The sequence below is a fragment of the Aythya ferina genome (assembly GCF_964211825.1).
Source record: "Aythya ferina genome assembly, chromosome: 5".
In the NCBI taxonomy this organism is placed as follows: domain Eukaryota; kingdom Metazoa; phylum Chordata; class Aves; order Anseriformes; family Anatidae; genus Aythya; species Aythya ferina.
The window spans coordinates 11,963,251-11,980,474 of NC_140301.1; the positions used below are offsets into that span (position 1 = coordinate 11,963,251).

The following is a 17,224-nucleotide window of genomic DNA, read 5'->3' on the forward strand; positions in this document are numbered from 1 at the left end:
GGGGCCCCCCCGGATTATTTTTGGGGGGGGGGGGGGGGGTGCCGCTCTAGTCCTCCACGGCGCGGCGCCCTCTCTATGGCGGAAGCGGGGGCGGGTTCCGGCGGGGGGGGGGAAGAGGAGGAGGAGGAGGAGGAGGAGGAGGAAGGCCGGGGGGGGAGGTGCGTGTTGCGCAGGCGGGAAAAGTGGCGGCGGTGCGGGGGGGGGGGGAGTGGATTTTGGGGGGGGGGGACCCCCAAGGGTGGGGGGTGAGGTTTAGTTTTGGGGGAGGGGGGGGAGGTTTTGGGGTGGGGGCGGGATTTTTTTTTGGGGGGGGGCGTTTTTTGGGGTGGGGGGCGGGTTTATGGGGCCGGGGGGGGGTGGGGTAAGGGGGTGGTGGATGGGGGGAGGGCCCTGGGATGGGGGGGGAGCTGGGGGGGGTTATGGGGCCGTGGGGGGGGATATGGGGTTGTAGGGGGCCAGATGGGGCCGTATGGGGCCACGGGGGGGCCGTATGGGGCCACAGGGGACTGCATGGGGTCGTGGGGGGGCTGTATGGGGCCATGGGGGGCTGTAGGGCCACGGGGGGGCTGTAGGGCCACGGGGTGCTGTATGGGGACACGAGGTGCTGTATGGGGCCACGGGGGGGCTGTATGGGGCCACAGGGTGCTGTAGGGCCACGCGGTGCTGCCGGGGCGCCTCCTCCTCGCTGTGCTCACCCCTGTGGTTTCTCCCCCCCCAGCAGCTCCTCAGTGCTCAGCGTCCCCGCGCCAGGGCATGCCGGCCCCCCCGGGGGGGATCTGAGCAGAGCCTGGCCCGGGCCCCCTCCTCCTCCCCCCAAAAAGCCCCCGGGGCCGCCGCCGGCTCCCCCCGGCCCCGTTGGCCATGGCCGACACGCTGGAGTTCAACGAGATCTACCAGGAGGTGAAGGGCTCTATGGTGAGCAGCGGGGGGGGCCCATCCCACCCCAATCCCACCCCAATCCCACCCCAATCCCACCCCAATCCCACCCCAATCCCACCCTGTCCATCCCGCCTGGGGGTGTTTTGGGCCACCCAAACCCCAAACGAGGGTGGGCAGGGGCGTGTGGAGAACAAAACCTGCCGGGATTTGGGGAGGTCGCCCCGTGGGGGGGGCTCCGTGCCCGGCGGGGCAGCCCCCGGGGGTGTCGGGGGGGAGCCTGATGCCCGTTCCCCCCCCAGAACGACGGCCGGCTGCGGCTGAGCCGCCAGGGCGTGATCTTCAAGAACAGCAAGACGGGGAAGGTGGACAACATCCAGGCCTCGGAGCTGGCCGAGGGCGTGTGGCGCCGCGTGGCCCTCGGCCACGGCCTCAAGCTGCTCACCAAGAACGGCCACGTCTACAAATACGATGGGTTCCGGGAATCGGTGAGCCCCCGGCGCCGTTTGCTCCCGGCCTTCCTCCTCTGCGTGTCCGGGCATCGCCCTACAACACCCCCTTCCCCCCCAGCGACAGCTGACCCCCGTTTTTCTCCCCGTTTGCCTCGTTTCCGGGGGCTCTGTCCCCTGTGGGGGCTCCGGACGGTGCCCGCGGGGCTCTCTGACAGCGTTCCCTGTTGGCAGGAGTTCGACAAGCTGTCGGATTTCTTCAAGGCCCACTATCGCCTGGAGCTGGCGGAGAAGGACCTGTGCGTGAAGGGCTGGAACTGGGGCACGGTGAGGTTCGGAGGTGAGTCGCGGTAATTGGGGCAGGGGCTGCCTCCAGGCGGTGGGGCCGGGGGGGTCCCGTCCCACCCCGTGCTTGTTCCTGCAGCTCCCAGCTTCAGGGGGCTCCTCCGGGCAGCTGTCCCCTTCCTAGCCCTGGTTTTGGGCATCTTCCATCCCAGGAGAGCAGGAGATGTCCACGCAAATCCCAAATTCTCTGGGGGAAGGTTTTATAGGCAGAGGATGCGCAGCGTGAAGGAGAAGCCTGCATGGGAGCTGTGTCTGGCAGAGGGGGCTGCTGGGTGCTCCTCCCTGCTCTGAGAGCGGGCAAAATGGGAAAAAAAACATCCCTCCTTTTTATCTCTGGTCAATGCCATCCTCCGGAGCCCCAGCTGGGAGGAGAAAGCCTGGGGATGGTGGTGGAAAGCGTGGAAATGCGAAGGGGAGAGGCACTGCTGGGTCTGGGGGGAGAGCGGCCTCGCGGGGTGGGCCTCGGGTTCTCACCCCCCGGCCCCGTGCAGGGCAGCTCCTCTCCTTCGACATCGGGGAGCAGCCGGTGTTCGAGATCCCCCTCAGCAACGTCTCGCAGTGCACCACGGGCAAGAACGAGGTGACGCTGGAGTTCCACCAGAACGACGACGCCGAGGTCTCGCTCATGGAGGTGCGCTTCTACGTGCCCCCCACCCAGGAGGACGGCGTGGACCCCGTGGAGGTGAGCCGGGGGCTGGGGGACGGAGGGAGCACCCCGGGGGTCTCCGGGTGCCCGGATCCGTGCCCGAGAATCCCTTTTCCTCGCAGGCCTTCGCGCAGAACGTCCTGTCCAAGGCGGACGTGATCCAGGCCACGGGCGATGCCATCTGCATCTTCCGGGAGCTGCAGTGCCTGACGCCCCGCGGGCGCTACGACATCCGCATCTACCCCACCTTCCTGCACCTGCACGGCAAGACCTTCGACTACAAGATCCCCTACACCACCGTGCTGCGCCTCTTCCTGCTGCCACACAAGGACCAGCGGCAGATGTTCTTCGTGGTGAGGAGGGAGGGGCAGGGCCGGCGGGTCCTCCCTCGGGGAAGGGCGATGGGTTTTGGGGTTTCGTGGTCCTCAGCTCCTCGTGTCCTTTCAGATCAGCCTGGATCCCCCCATAAAGCAGGGCCAGACCCGCTACCACTTCCTCATCCTGCTCTTCTCCAAGGACGAGGACATCTCGCTGACCCTCAACATGAACGAGTGAGCTCCCCTCCTGCTTATGGGGGCCGCGGGGGCTGGCGAGGAACCCCCCGGCCCCAAATCCTCAGCCTCCTCCTCCTTTTTTCCACGCAGGGAGGAGGTGGAGAAGCGCTTCGAGGGCCGGCTGACCAAGAACATGTCCGGCTCCCTCTACGAGATGGTCAGCCGCGTCATGAAGGCGCTGGTCAACCGCAAGATCACCGTGCCTGGCAACTTCCAGGGGTGAGGGCACGCCGCGGCCTCGGGCGGGCGGGGAAATTTCGGGTGTTCGCCCCCCAAAGCGCTGCGACGTGGCCACGTTTGCCCCCCCCAGGCACTCGGGAGCGCAGTGCATCACCTGCTCCTACAAGGCCAGCTCGGGGCTGCTGTACCCGCTGGAGCGCGGCTTCATCTACGTGCACAAGCCGCCCGTGCACATCCGCTTCGACGAGATCTCCTTCGTCAACTTCGCCCGCGGCACCACCACCACCCGCTCCTTCGACTTCGAGATCGAGACCAAGCAGGGCACGCAGTACACCTTCAGCAGCATCGAGAGGTGGGCACGGGGCCGGCTCAGCCCCTCCTCGGCCCAAAGCCCCCGGGCGGTTTCCCAAGGCCCTGTCTGTGTCCCGCAGGGAGGAGTACGGGAAGCTCTTCGACTTCGTCAATGCCAAGAAGCTGAACATCAAGAACCGGGGCCTGAAGGAGGTACCCACCCACCGACCCGCTCCTCTGCGCCCTGCTGGCCGGGCTGGGACAGGGCCGCGGCCTTTTTCTCCGAGATTCTGCTGCTTTTTTTTTTTTTCCTCCTCTTTTTCCCCTTTTTTTTTCACCTCTCTTTTCTTTCCTTGCCCTTGTAGAGGAAAAAGGTCCGTGCGATTCCCCTTCCTCTCTCTCCTCTTCCTCCTCCTGGTGCAGGTTTCCTCTGCATGGCCGTGGTGCTCCCTGACTAAACCCAGTAACGCCAGCATGGGTTGCGAGAGGGGCCCCCTAACCCCGATAACACTCCTGGGGGACCTTGGCTGTCCCCATCCCTGGCTCCCTGACGGGGAGGGGACACGGGGGGTGTCCGTGCATGCGTGTGGGGCCTGCCCGGAGCACCCCAGCGGTTTTGGCTTCCAGAGGTGGCGTGTGTGCAGCCGTGGGGGGCGCGGGGAGCGCTCTGACTCCGTCCCTCCCGCAGGGAATGAAGCAGAGCTACGACGAGTACGCCGACTCCGACGAGGACCAGCACGATGCCTACCTGGAGAGGATGAAGGAGGAGGGCAAGATCCGCGAGGAGAACGCCAACGACAGCAGCGACGGCTCCGGGGAGGAGACGGGTGGGTGCAGGGGCCGGGGGGGCGTGAGGGGCCACCCTGGGGGGCTGTCCCCAGGCCTCTTCCCCCTCTGGTTACGTCCTGCCCCGCTCCTGGGCAGGGTCTGAGCCCTGAGCGGTCCCATCCTGACCTGCCCCCCGTGCTCTCCTTCCAGATGAATCCTTCAACCCTGTCGAAGAGGACGATGACGTGGCTGAAGAGTGAGTAGGGGCAGGGCAGGGGTCTCCAGGGCTCGCTTTTGGAAGGGATTTGTGTCGGGGCAGTGGTGGGACGGGGCTGGGGGAGCGCCAGGTCCGGGTAGGATTGTTATAAATCCCCGGCCCTGAATTCTGGAGCCGTGGGCACGCTTCTGGGCTGACCCCTGGGCTGACAGGCGCTCGGGGGCACCGCCTGCCCTGTTGGGAGGGGAGGGGTTGATCTGAGCGGCGTTGATGCCCAAAGTTTACGGGAAGTCAGGAAAGCATCAGCCACGTTCGTGTAAAGGAAAACCCCCGGAGGGCTGCTGAGTGCCAGCACAACAGCTTCAGCTCGGCCTGCAGCCTGCTGGGGGCTGGGAGGATTCGGGGCAGGCCTTGCCGCGTGCTCAGGCTGTTCCCGAATCCGTGTTTTCTCGTGCAGGTTTGACAGCAACGCCTCGGCCAGCTCCTCCAGCGGCGACGGCGACAGCGACCGGGATGAGAAGAAGCCGGCCAAGAAGGCCAAGATCGTCAAGGACCGCAAGCCCCGCAAGAAGCAGGTGGAGGTGAGAGGGGGTGGCTGGAGGGGTTGCAGGGCGGGACCCGCTTCCCCTGAGCGTGGATCGCTGATCCTTTGAGGGACCCAGCTCTGAGCTGCTTGTCCAAGCCCACGCTCTGCCTCCTTTGGGCTCGTACTCACCCTGCAGATGAGGCAAGGTCGAGTGCTTGGGGTCTTGGGAGGCTCTCACGCTGGTTCTCTCCACTCCCTGCCGCCCAGAGCAAGAAGGGGAAAGACCCCAACGCCCCCAAGAGGCCCATGTCCGCCTACATGCTCTGGCTGAACGCCAACCGCGAGAAGATCAAGTCCGACCACCCCGGCATCAGCATCACGGACCTGTCCAAGAAGGCTGGGGAGCTCTGGAAAGCCATGTCCAAGGAGAAGAAAGAGGTGGGTCGCTCGGAAAAGAAGCAAGGGGTGAGAATGGCTGCTCGAGGAGGGGAAGAGTGGACTCCAGGAGCCCTGCTTGGCTCTTCCTTGGCCTCAGGACCCTTGATCTCAGCAGCGGGGAGGTGTAACAGCAGTGGGGTGGGGACTGGTGGGGCTGAGCGTGGTCAGGAGAAGGCCCTGCTGACCTCGTGCGCTTGCTGCAGGAGTGGGATCGCAAGGCAGAAGATGCCAGGAGGGACTACGAGAAGGCCATGAAGGAGTACAGCGTGGGCAGCAGGTCCGAGAGCTCCAAGACGTGAGTGTGCTGAGCAGGCAGGAGGGCGGCGGCCGGGCTTCGTGCCTCTGGGATCCAGTTCTGCTGCCTTCACGGTGGCTGGGCCTCTCTCTCGGCAAGGTTAGGCTCATATCCCTTATGTCTGTCACAGGGAGAGGTCTAAAAAGAAGAAGAAGAAGCAGGAGAAGCAGATGAAGGGGAAAGCGGAGAAGAAGGGCGCTGCCTCCAGGTCTTCGTCCTCCACCAAGTCCTCTGCCAAGAGCCTGAGCGAGAGCTTCAAGAGCAAGGAATTCGTCTCCAGCGACGAGAGCTCCTCCGCGGAGAGCAAGAAGGAGGTAGGCCCCACAGCAGGGTGGGGGAGAGCCCGGCACCAGCGGGGTGCTCCGCTCGCCCCCCTGACGCCCCCTTCTTGTTCCCGCAGGACTCGGAGGAGGAGGGAGGCGCCAGCCCCCCCGCCAGCTCGGAGGATTCCGCCTCGGGCTCGGATTAGCGCTGTCCCCGCTGGCTCCAGGCTGGTTCCCAGATCAGCGGGAGGACCGAGGGGCTGGGCTGCGGGGCTGCAGCGGGCGCCTGCCCCTCCCGGCCTCCGCTCAGGGCCAGGGCCAGGGGCAGGGGCAGGGGCAGGGCAGGGCAGGGCAGGAGGGCGCCCACCCAGCCCCGTGCCCTCAGTGCCTGGCCGGGGCGGGAGGCGGGGGCGCGGAGCCTCAGCCCCGCTCCTCACCCAGTGATGATTTTTTTTTTAACCGCTCGGGTTTGGTTTGCTCTCTCTCTTTTTGTTGGTTCCGTTTTGTATCTTGGGTCCATTCGCCTTGAATAAAAAAAAAACAACAAACAGCGGCCGGGGCCCTGCGTCTGGCTGTGGCGGGGGGCGGGAGGCCGGGCGCTGCGGCCTGAGGCGCGGGGAGGCCTCAGTGGGCCCCGGCCTCGCTTCCTGGCCTCGCGCCTCCGTTTCTCGGCCTCGCCTCCCAGCCTCCACCCGAGGCTCCCCGGGGAGGGCCCGTTGCAGCCGTTATTAGCTACCGCCAAACGCCAATTTACGGGCACTGGGCGGCGCGCTGGAGGCCCTGAGGGAGGCTCGGAGGACCGCGCGGCCTCAACATGGCGCCGTCCCCCCCCCCCCCCCCTTTCCCTCCCCTCTTAGTCTCTATGGTAGCGCGTCTCTATGGTCCCGCCCCTTTAGCCCCGCCCCCCGGCGCTCCCCGCCACGCGGCGCCGCGGCCGCACCCCGCGGGGAGGAGTGGGCGTGGTCTGTGTGTGGGCGTGGCCGAGCTCATGAATATTCATCAGCGGGGGGCTCCGGGAGGGTCGCTATGGCAACGGGGGGGGGGCGCGTTGCCATGGCGACGGCCCGAGGCCTGCCCGCGTTGCCATGGCGACGGGAGCGGGGCCCGGGGGATGGGGGAAGGGGGAAGAAGGGGGGGGGGGGGCGCCCCTTGCCCTCCTCTTCCTCCCCTCCTCTTCCTCCCCTCCCCTCCTCCTCCCCCCCCGGCCCTTCCTCTCCGCCCTCCGGCCTCGCCACCGGGAGCTGGGCCCGGGGCTGCCGCCGGGTGGGGAAGGGAAGGGGGCACGGGGGGGGGGAGGGAAGAAGGGGGGGGGAAGATGGCGGAGGGAGGAGGGCTGGGGAGGGGCTGGGGCTGGGGCTGGGGGGGGGAGATGTCTTCCAGATGTGGGCTCCGCAGCGCCGGCTGGGCCCCAGGGGGAGGGCGGGGGGAGATGGGGGGCTAAAAGGGGCGGGGGGGGGATGGGGGGGTGTGGGGTGAATGGGGGGGGAGTGAGGAGGAGGAGGAGGAGGAGGAGGAGGAGGAGGAGGAGGAGGAGGAGGGATGGGGGGGGGGAGGCAGGGCAGGGCCGGGAGGAGCGGAGGAGGAGGCAGGGAGCGAGTTTTTCCTGTCCCCGCAGCGCACCCTGAGTCACCGCAGCGGCCCGAGCCCCAGGAGCCCCCGCGCCCCCCGGCCCGGACATGAGGCCGCAGAGGGGAAGGTGAGGGGGGCACCCCCTGCCCCATGGGCACCCCCTGCCCCATGGGCACCCCCGCCATGGGGCACCCCTTAACCCGCCTCCGTGCCAGCGGTGCCTGGCGGAGCCCACGGCACGGGGTCGGGGCGCTGGGGGGCTCGGTGCGGGTGCCGGGGGGCTGGCGGCAGGCCTGCGGTGTCGGGGAGGGGGCTGGGGGCCGGCACGCTGCCCCCACGCTGCTGCTTTGGGGCTGGGACGGGCGCCTCGCGGTGTGACGTACCCCACAGGGCCTGCCCGAAGGGTTTGGGGGCAGTGGGGGAGAAAACGGGGTGGCGCGAGCAGGTGGGGGTGTTGTAGGGCGAATAGGGGGACCTGTGGGGACCCGGTGGTGATTTGGGGCGTGGGGAGCAGCTGCCGGGGTGCCCCGGCTGTGCCAAGGGCGGGCACGGGGCCGGGCAGCGCGATAGCAGGCTGGCACGCGGCGTGGGCGCTGCTGCAGGTGCCCGGCGGGGCTGGCGTGGTGCCGGGGCAGGATCCGGGAGGTTTTAGGGGCCGTGGGCCCCGGCGGATAGCCCAGGCGCTGTTTTTTTTTCCCCCACCCCCCGTAACGCTTCTCCCTTTTCTCTTCCCCCAGGGGCTGACCGCGCGCTGAGATCTGCCCGGCCCCAGCCACCGCCATGGCCTCCCAGCCCCAGCCCCTGCACCCCCCCTTGCCCTGCGCCTCGGGGGGGGCAGGACTGGCGGCCGGCAGCCCCGAGAAAGGTGAGAGCCCCTCGGGCACCAGCCCGGCCCCTTACCCACACCCGCTCACACCTGGGTTGTGCTGCCCTCAGCCTGGAGCAGGGCATCTCTCGGGGCTGTAGGGTTTCTGTCAGCGCTTTAGGGCCTTTCTCGGGGCTGTAGGGTTTCTGTAACATGCCGTCTCTCTCCGTGTCTCCCTCCCGCAGGCACCGCTCGCCCCAAACCTCCCATCCGGCCCAAGCCCCGCGTGCTGCCCAAGCCGTCCGTGCCCGCCAAGCCTCACCCGCCGCCGGCCCCGCGGCACCCTCGCCCCGAGCTGCCCTCGGCCGAGAAGATGAACCGCCTGGCGGGGCCCCAGCCCTACGGCGGGGGCAGCTCCGGGGGGGCCCTCAGGCGCCCCTCCTTCACCCTCAAGTCTCCCGAGACCCCCAACGGGAAGGGGCTCCCCTCCCCGCCGCCCTCGGCCCCCGAAGACCCGGGTGCGAGCCCCGCCGGCGAGGCGCCTGCGGCCCCCCCGACGCCTTCCCGCAAGGGCCCGGCTCCCTTTAAGGTGACCCCGGTGCCCGTGGCAGCCAAGCCGGAGCGCTTCCCGGGCACCACGGTGGAGGAGATCCTGGCCAAAATGGACAGCAAGGAGGGCCCGGGAAGCCCCGAGCGGGCCCGGCTCTCTCCCTTCTGCCCCGACGCCGCCTCTCCAAGCCGCTTCGGCTCCAAGCCCTTCGCCGCCGTCTTCAGGAGGCGCCCCGGCGGGGAGGCGGAGGGAGCCCCCCCCAGTGAAGCCCTGCAGCCCCCTCAGCATGCCGGGGGGGAGCCGGGGACGGGGGGCGAGAGGAGTTCAGTGGCTGAAATGAGGTGAGGGGCGCGGGGCCGCTCCCTGGGGACGAGGGGCCGTGGGGCCGTGGGCTGGGGGCGGCGCCGCGCGCGATGGGAAGGGAATAACGGGGCTGGGAGGGAGCTGAGGTCTGGGCTCCGGCACGAGGCCGGGGTTCCTCCTAACCAACAGTGCCTTGAGCTGCCTTCGTGGGAAGGCTGGGTCACCCGCGACAGCCCCGGTGGTTTGTGGAAACCGCAGGAACGGGCTGGCCCGGTTAAGGAACCGTGCTCGCAGCCCTCTGCCGGCTGGGAGAGCTGCCAGCCCGCCCTGCCGCTGCCCGAGCAGGGCATTTCGGGGGCTCGCTGCCCCTGGGAAACGCTCCTTTTTCTCCCTTTTTCCCACCCTCGTTGTTTTTTTTTTTTCCTGCTGGTCCACGCCGGGGCAGAGGCGCTGGATCTTTGGGACTCCTGGCTGCGGGACGGGCTGGTGGCGAGCCAGCCCTTGGCCGTGCTCCCGCAAGCCGGGCACCTCTGGGAGCAGGGCAGGGGCTATTTTCATCCAGAGTGTGAGAAACTCGCTCTGCGAAGGATGAAAAACTTCCCAGCGAGGGCTTTGCAGCCCGTTCTCCCCCCTCCCTTCTGCAATCGACCCCCTGACTGAACCCGGCAGGGAATGAGGGGTGGCTGCAGCTCGCCCCGCGGGGATGGGTTGGGGCCGGTGGGGCTGGTGGTGGGAGAGGAGAGCGGGGTGCCCGTGGCATTCACCCACCCTCCCGTCTCCCCGCAGCAGCGGCTCCTCCCCAGCCGGCCTGAGCTGTGCCGGGGACCCCCGCCGACTCTGGAGGCCGCCGTCCCCCCCTGACGTGAGTTCTCGCCGCCCCCTCCTGTGCCGCGGCTGCTCCGCTCCTGGGCTCTCTCCTTTGGGGCTCTCCTGTCTCCTCCGGGGCTCCCTCTCTGCGGGGTGCGTGTCTCTCCTTCCTCCTTTCTGGTGCTCAGCCCCCTCCCTCCATCCCTCCCCGCATCCCTTGGGGGAAGGCGGGTTCCCCCCTGCTCCCCCCTGTGCTCGGGGTGCCAGGCTCCTGGGGCGGGCTCGGCAGGTGCCAGCCCCGCCGCGGTGCCGAGGTGGGGACGAGGAGCAGCCGTGAGTCACCAGCCAGGATTTTGGGTGGTGGCGGGGACACCGAGCGGCGTGCCGGGGCCGGGGGGGAGGAGAAGGAACCCTGCTGGCCACAGGCAGGGCCGGGCCCTCGGTGCCAGGGCGGTGCTGGCGTGCCCCGGGGGGTGCGGGTTGGGGCTGGGGGCGTTTCTGTTTCCTCTCGCTTCGGGTCTTCCTCTCCGTGTCTCTCTGCACGCCTCTGGCGGGGGGCTGGGGCAGGGGCAGGGGCTCTGGGGGGGCTCTGGGTGCTGCCTGGCCCTGCCCACGGGGCACGGAGCGGGGCCGGGGCCCACGGGGAGCAGCCGAGGCTGAGTCAGGCAGGAAGCGGCCCCGGAGCTGGCAGGAAGCGTGGGCGCCTCCTGCCCCGGGATTTGGAGGGGACGGGGTTTTGGGAACGGGGCGAGATGCCCGGGGGGTTCCTCCTGAGTGACTGTGCCCCCTCCCCGTGCCCCCCACCCCGTTCTTTCCGCAGCTCTCCTCTCTCCAGCTGGGCACCCCCGGACCCCCCGGCTCCCCGAGACCCCCCTCCTGCCCGCCTCCAGCCCCGGGCGCCCCTTTCCAGCCCGCCGAGCCCTCCGCCTTGGCCCCCGGCTCTCCCGAAGCCCCCCCGGAGCTGCTGCCCCCCGGCTCCCCCACCCTGGCCCCCGGCTCCCCCAGTTCCCCCGCTCAGCCCCCGGCCCAGGATCTCCCCGCTGCCTCCATCCAGGCTCCGGGCGCCCCGGCCGAAGCCCAGCCCGCTGCCTCCCGCTCCCCCGGCTCCCCACACACCCCCAGTGAAGGGTCCCCCGCCACCTCCAGCCCCCCAACACCGGGCACCCCCCAGCTGCCCCCCCGAGCCACCTACCCCCCCGGCTCCCCCGAGGCTGCCGCCGAGCCCCCATCCCCCCCCAGCCCCTCCCCAGAGCCCCCTTCCAGAGCCTCTCGTCCCCCGGGCTCCCCGGAGGGACCCGATGACTCCCCTACGTCCCCGCGGTCCCCCGAGGGTCCCGATTTCAGCCTCCCTCCCCCCAGCAGGGACTCGGGGCTCCGACGTTGCTCCGAGGGGGTCCTGCGGCCCCCCCCCAGCGAAGGGCAGGGCATGGGGGAGCTGGGGGGCTCGCTGAGCGCCCTGCCCCAGCCCGGGGAGCCGGCAGCACAGCGCTCGCTGGGCAGCGAGTCCAGCTGGAGCCTCTCGCACTCCTTCGAGTGGACGTTCCCCTCCCGGGGGGGCAGGGGGCTGCCGTCCCCCCCCAGCTCCCCTATCCGGGAGGCGGCCGACTCGGGGCTCTCCGAAGAGGACAACGGGTCGGACGGGGAGGCTGCGGGCTCCCGAGGGGACGGTGGATCCCACGGGGCTGGCGGCTGGCTGGAGGAGGGGGATCCGTGCCCGGGGGGGCCCGTAGCCAAGCTGGAGGCTGAGGGCTCGGCAGAGGAAGAGGAGGAGGAGGAGGAGGAGGAGGAGGCAGAGTGGAACAGCACCGTGCTGCACGTCACAGAGCCCGAGCAGGACCCCGCTGAGCCCCAGCCCCCTGTGGAGGCCACCCGGGCGGATGCAGCCTCTCCGGAGGCCGAATCCTGCTGGGAGCCGGGGTCAGCGGGCGGCTCTGCCTCCAACCTGCAGGGCCCCGGCGGGCCGGGCCGGGAGGAAGGCTCCTCCAGGGCTCCCGACACCCACCCCGACCCGGGCTGGCTGACCGAGCTGCTGGCATCGCCGGGGGCTCAGGCAGCGGGACGCGGCTCAGCGCAGGCCGACGGCTCGGAGGTGAGGACTCAAGGGAAGGAGGCGAGGCAGCAAGGGTTAAAACCCGGCTGCGTGCTTCTGCTTTTTTTTTTTTTTTCTTCTTTTTTTTTTTTTTTTCCCTGCGTCGGAGCCGTCCAACGGGTTGGGTGGAGGCTGAGCGGGGAGAGCCGGGGTGGGGCCGGGCGCCGGGAGCCCCGCCGCGTGCGCCGGCACGGAGAGCCATGGCCGAGCCGGGCACCGCGGCCGTGCTGCGCAGGCTGCTGGCCAACCTGCGGCTGCGCGACGAGCTGGGGAGGGCTCAGAGCACGCGGGGCTCGGAGGAGCCCTGGGTGGGTGCAGCGGCTGCGGGTGGTGGGCGCTGGGCTCGCTCCGGGAGGGGTGCTGAGGGTGGCCGCTCGCCCCCCGCGGTGTTTCTCTGACGCTCTCTCTGCTTTTCTGGCTCCCTTTCCCCCAGGACCTGCTGGGCTGGTCGCGGAAGGACCTGTGCAGCGAATTTGGCATCGGGAGGTCCCAGCGGGCTGCTGCTTTTGACTGGAGCCACGAGGCTGTGGCCAGAGACAGGGACTGGCCCGGCGAGGTGGGGACCAAATCCAGCTGGGACACCGGGCACAGCGTGGGGGACGTGGAGCGGCAGGACAGGGCCTTCGGCGCCGCCGAGAGGGACTGGAGCAGCAGTTACAAAGGGACAGAGCTGCTGGGGGACGCGGGGCTGGGCTGCGGCACCTGGCCCAAACCCCACAGCCTGGGGGAAAGCTGCCTGCAGGACCAAGATTTTGGCAAAGCCAGCTGGGGCACCGGCTACGGCTTGGACGGTGCCGGCGGCAGAGAGGAGGCGAGCTCTGGGAAGACTGAGTGGAGCAGGAGCTACGGCGTGGGCCAGCAGGAGGACAAAGAGCTGAGCTCCAGGCAGCCCAGCTGGGCTGGCAGGTACGGCTCTGGGGACCTGGAGAGCCCAGCCGGGGAGCTCGCACCCGTGTGGGCCGGCGAGTACGGCACCGGCGACGCCGAGATGAAGGACAGGGAGCTGGGCGCAGACTGGGCCAGCAAATACAGCAGCAGGGATGCTGAGAGCAAGGACGAGGACTTGACGCTGGGCTGGGCTGGCAGATCCAGCACCGGGGACGCCGGCAGCCTGGAGAAGGAGTTTTGCCCCAGCAGGTCGGCCTGGGACAGCAAATACAGCACCCAAGACATGGAGAGCCAGGACAGGGAGTTCAGCCCCAGCAGGCCCGCCTGGTCTGGCGAATACAGCACCCAAGACATGGAGAGCCAGGACAGGGAGTTTAGCCCCAGCAGGCCGGCTGAAGGCAGCGACTACAGCACGAGGGCCATGGAGAGCCAGGACAGGGAGTTCAGCCCCAGCAGGCCCGCCTGGGACAGCGAGTACAGCAGCAGGGCCATGGAGAGCCAGGACAGGGAGTTCAGCCCCAGCAGGCCGGCTGAAGGCAGCGGCTACGGCGCCGGAGAGGAGGAGACCCAGGAGAGGGAGTTCAGCCCCAGCAGGCCGGCCTGGGACGATGAGTACAGCAGCAGGGCCATGGAGAGCCAGGACAGGGAGTTCGGCCCCGGCAGGCCAGTGTGGGCCAGCGAGTTCGGCTCCGTGGCCACCAGGAAGGAAGAATTCGGCCCCAGCCGGCTGAGCTGGGCTGGAGAACGCGGCACAGCCCAGACAGAAGCGGGCAGTGCCTTTGGGGTCAGAACAGAAGAGCTGCCCGGCTCCTCTGCCCCCGGGCACCCGGCCCCGGAGCCGGGCTGGGGCAGCAGCGAGCAGCAGGAGAGCGGCGCCGTGGGCTGGATGGAGGAGCTGTGCCGCGGGGCAGCTGAGCACCGTAACCAGTTCGGTGCCATTGGGATGGAGCAGGGGCCTGACCCCGCCAGCACTACAGAAGGAGGCCCCATGTCCTGGAGCGCCGAAATGAGCCCTGGGGACCTGCAGGAGCGCGGGGAGCCCCCGGGAGGCTGGCACGGCGACCTCCCCTCGGCTCCTACCGCCGGTACCGGTGATGGTGGACCGGGACAGATGGCCTGGGATGAGGAGGGGGCAGCCCCGGGCAGCTCCGCACAGCCCCAGGAGGATGAGGAGGAGGAGGAGGAAGCAGGCTGGAGGCAGCCCCAGGAGGCAGGCAGATGGAGCACGGAGCTGAGCGAGGCTGAGGCCAGGCGCCAGGAGTGGGCCAGCGCCTTCGACGCCCGCTGCGCCGCACGCAGCCGGGATTTCGGTGCCGGGGAGCCGAGCCCAGGAGACCACGGGGCTTCGGCACCAGGGTAAGGAGGGAGCTGGCGGGGGGGGGATTTGGAGGATCTGGCAGAGTTTAGCTCCGTGCCCTCGTGTGGCCAAGCTGAGGGAACCTCGCAGCCTCATCTCAGCCAGGCTGAAGGCGAGGATCGGGAGGATCCTCTGGGGATCACTGTCTCCTCTGCCCCTCTCCACCACATCCCTGGGGCTGTTTTGCCAGGCAGGAGGGCTGTGAGTGGCCCCCATCCTCCTCCTCCTGCCCCTTGGTCACCTTTGCCTGGGACTGTGAGAGCGCTGGGGGGGTCTGACCCCTTTCTCTGCACCCCTGCCCCCATAAAACCCGGTGGGGAGCGGTGACCTGAGTCCCCTGCGAGTCGGGGACCCTCCTTGCCTTCCTCCTTGCAGCTGGGGGAACTGCGGGCTCTCCTCTCGTCTCCCCCAGCAGGACCCCCATGGACACCCACCTCTCGGACCCCAGCCCACTCTTGGGTGCCGATGCTGAGCCCACGGGGCCGAGCTCCCAGCCCCCAGCCTCAGAGCCCCCCCGGGATGAGGATGAGGACGAGGACGAGGCCGAGCCCAGCCCCGCAGAGGACGGGGACGTGGCTGCAGCCCCCCTGCTGCCAGAGGCTGGTGGCGGGACCCCCCCAGAAGCGGGGAGCCAGGAGGAGACCCCCTGGGAGCACCCGGATGGGAAGAGACCGCAGAGCAGCGAGGAAAAACCCGCTCAGCCCGAGGGACCTGCGGAGCTCTCCGGGCAGGAATTCACCTTTTTGGAGGTGAGTGGGTGGGGGGAAGCTGCTGACCCCCTCCTCGTGGCAGCCCCAATCCCATTGCGCTGTGGGCACCGGGCTGCCCTGCGCTGTAGGGTCACTGCTGCCCTGGGGGGCCATAAAGCCCCGTGGGATGGATGGGGGGGTCCTGGGACCCCCCGTGCTGGGCGCTGACCTTCCCCCCGTGGGTTGTGCAGGACACGGAGGTCCTGGACAGCACGGTGTACCGCAGCAAAGCCAGCCTGGGCCGCAAGCGGAGGCACCGGGCGCCCGCCCTCCGCCCCGGGGCCACCTCCGAGGGGGACAGCTGGATCTTCCAGGACTCCACAGGTCAGATCCCTGCGGCTGGGGACGGCGGGGCAGGGACATTGGGGTGCTGTGGCTTTGGCAGAGGCGCCTCACGGCCGTGCTGTCCCCACAGAGCCCCGTCCAGCCCGTGCGGCCGCGTCCTCCGACGAGGAGGCAGCAGAGGAGCCCAAGAGCCGGCGGGTGCGAGCGTCCCCGTCGGGAAAAGGCGTCAAGGTGCCGCTCTTCCCCGGCCTCAACACGTCTGCCCTCAAGGTACGGGCCTGGCAGGACCCCAGGGACGTGTCCCCGCCGGGAGGAGGGGACCTGATCCCTCCATGGAGGCAGCGTGTGGATATTGGGGTGGCTGGGGAGGGAAAAGGGTGCGACGGGGGGCCCTGGGGGCGGCGGGGAGCACCCCTCTGACTGCACCCCTCATGCCCAGGCCAAGCTGAGGGGCCGAAACCGCTCTGCTGAGGAGGGGGCGCTGCCAGCAGACAGCAAGGCAGCCCCCCCAAAGGACCCCCACGTGCAGCGCTCCAAGTCCTGCAAGATCCCCGGCCTGGGGGGAAAGCCCCTGGCGCTGCCCCCCAAGCCGGACAAGTCCTCAGGGTGAGTGCCGGGGGTCCTGGGGGGGAAAGGGGTGTGAAATCCCCCTGTGGGTGTGATGGGGACCTGTGGGGTGCGGGGTGGACGTGCCAAGGTGCCTGTGGGGCCGTGCTGGCGTCCCACGGCCCCAAGGAACCCGGTGCCCCGGGCTGGTGTTTCTGCTGCTGGCAGCCGGCCTCGGGGCTGGAACTGGAGCGGGGAGGGAGGCTTGCTGGGACCGGCATTCCCAAGGCCCCGTTGCCTGGGAGAGTTGAGCTGCTCCACCCTAAACAGTGCTTGGGACGAAGCCCTTAAAGCCACAGCTTGGAGGCTGCCTCCGCAGCTGGCCGCAGCCCGGCTCCCTGCCTGCCCAGCCCCTCTGGCAGCAGGACCGGGTCCCCCCAGGGCTTTGGGAGAAGCCCCCAGGGCTTTGGGCACGTTTCGGGGGGATTTTGGTGATGCAGCTCCATCCTCCCAGGTCGGACGGCTCCCCGCCACACTGGCTGCAAGCGCTGAAGCTGAAGAAGAAGAAATCATGAGCTGATCCCACGGGGTGAGTACCGGCATGGAACGGGGGTGACACCGCGGGGACGGCTGGGATGAGGGCCAGAGGGGACATCCCTTCGGCTCCGGGTCCCCCCAGGGGCTGGGGCTCCCTGCCTGGCTCCTGACCGTGTCTCCCCCCTCCCCGTGTCTCTTTTTTAGGCTCGCTCTCCTGCCAGCGTGGCCCCCGGGAGGCTCCCGGCCAGCTCCCCCCGGAGCAGCTCGCCCCCTCCCCGAGGCAGGACACACACACACACATCTATGCACTTTGTATGATGCTCGCAGGGTCCCTCCCCACTCACCTCCCGCCCCCCTCCGAGCCCCGAGGGACTCCCCGGGGGTCTCTCTTCCTCTGCCCACCCCCTCAGCCCCCCACATTTCCCGGGGGCTGGGGGCGGCGGTGGAAACCCACAAGCCCCGTTCCCTCCCCGTCACCCTCCTACCACCCTCCAGACCAAGAGCAGCAGGTCATTATTTTGGTGCCACTTTTCAGGACAATAAAACTTTGTTGGTTGGTTCTCGGGGTGTCCTTCCTTCTTCTGCGGGCTCCCTGGGGCTCGGGGAAGGGGGTGTCCCTGTCCCCATGCTGCGGGGACAGCCACCAGGAGGAGCTCTCTGCCCTCGCATGCCTGCAGCCGGCGTGGGGAGCTCAGCGCCGTGTGTGGGGGGTGCCTGGGGACACCTCCACTGTCCCCAAGTCCCTGCAGCCTGCCTGGAGGGACAGTCCTGGCCCCAAACCTTCCTGAGAAACCCAGGAACCCAGCCTCCGTCTGTGAGTCCAGCCGCAATCCCAGCCGAGCTGCTTGTGCCTGTGTTCCTGCTGGGATTTCTTTCCCTGTGCAATCCCAG

The 17,224-nt window shown here is 69.2% G+C and overlaps 2 protein-coding genes across 3 annotated transcripts; both read left to right on the plus strand.

Annotated features, from left to right (window-relative positions):
- Positions 1-727: 727 nt before the first annotated feature.
- Positions 728-6,401, plus strand: SSRP1 (structure specific recognition protein 1). Its single transcript, XM_084522031.1, has 16 exons — positions 728-915; positions 1,179-1,364; positions 1,560-1,665; positions 2,162-2,352; positions 2,439-2,669; positions 2,764-2,867; positions 2,961-3,089; positions 3,181-3,402; positions 3,482-3,554; positions 4,030-4,168; positions 4,320-4,365; positions 4,784-4,907; positions 5,120-5,290; positions 5,494-5,585; positions 5,716-5,899; positions 5,986-6,401. The coding sequence occupies exons 1-16, from the start codon at positions 862-864 to the stop codon at positions 6,052-6,054; spliced, it is 2,121 nt and encodes a 706-aa protein (XP_084378157.1). The 5' UTR covers positions 728-861; the 3' UTR covers positions 6,055-6,401.
- Positions 6,402-7,044: 643 nt separating this feature from the next.
- TNKS1BP1 (tankyrase 1 binding protein 1) lies at positions 7,045-16,893 on the plus strand. 2 transcript variants are annotated; one of them, XM_084522032.1, is made up of 13 exons: positions 7,045-7,111; positions 7,464-7,544; positions 8,155-8,282; positions 8,468-9,113; positions 9,865-9,937; positions 10,703-11,971; positions 12,405-14,215; positions 14,629-14,965; positions 15,157-15,289; positions 15,381-15,520; positions 15,690-15,856; positions 16,311-16,385; positions 16,538-16,893. In XM_084522032.1, exons 3-12 carry the CDS (start codon positions 8,198-8,200, stop codon positions 16,369-16,371), a joined length of 4,722 nt encoding a protein of 1,573 aa, XP_084378158.1. In that variant the 5' UTR covers positions 7,045-7,111; positions 7,464-7,544; positions 8,155-8,197; the 3' UTR covers positions 16,372-16,385; positions 16,538-16,893. The 2 variants fall into 2 exon arrangements, with proteins under 2 accessions (XP_084378158.1, XP_084378159.1); XM_084522033.1 differs by lacking the exon at positions 7,045-7,111 and having other exon boundaries at positions 7,408-7,544; positions 14,632-14,965.
- Positions 16,894-17,224: the final 331 nt, after the last annotated feature.

Coding starts and splice junctions, on each gene's coding strand:
- SSRP1 (XM_084522031.1), top strand. CDS start 862: ATGGCCGACACGCTGGAGTTCAACGAGATCTACCAGGAGGTGAAGGGC. Junction 1,666..2,161: donor GGGCACGGTGAGGTTCGGAG/GTGAGTCGCGGT, acceptor GGCCCCGTGCAG/GGCAGCTCCTCTCCTTCGAC. Junction 2,868..2,960: donor CTGACCCTCAACATGAACGA/GTGAGCTCCCCT, acceptor TTTTCCACGCAG/GGAGGAGGTGGAGAAGCGCT.
- TNKS1BP1 (XM_084522032.1), top strand. CDS start 8,198: ATGGCCTCCCAGCCCCAGCCCCTGCACCCCCCCTTGCCCTGCGCCTCG. Junction 9,938..10,702: donor GGCCGCCGTCCCCCCCTGAC/GTGAGTTCTCGC, acceptor TTCTTTCCGCAG/CTCTCCTCTCTCCAGCTGGG. Junction 15,521..15,689: donor TCAACACGTCTGCCCTCAAG/GTACGGGCCTGG, acceptor CCTCATGCCCAG/GCCAAGCTGAGGGGCCGAAA.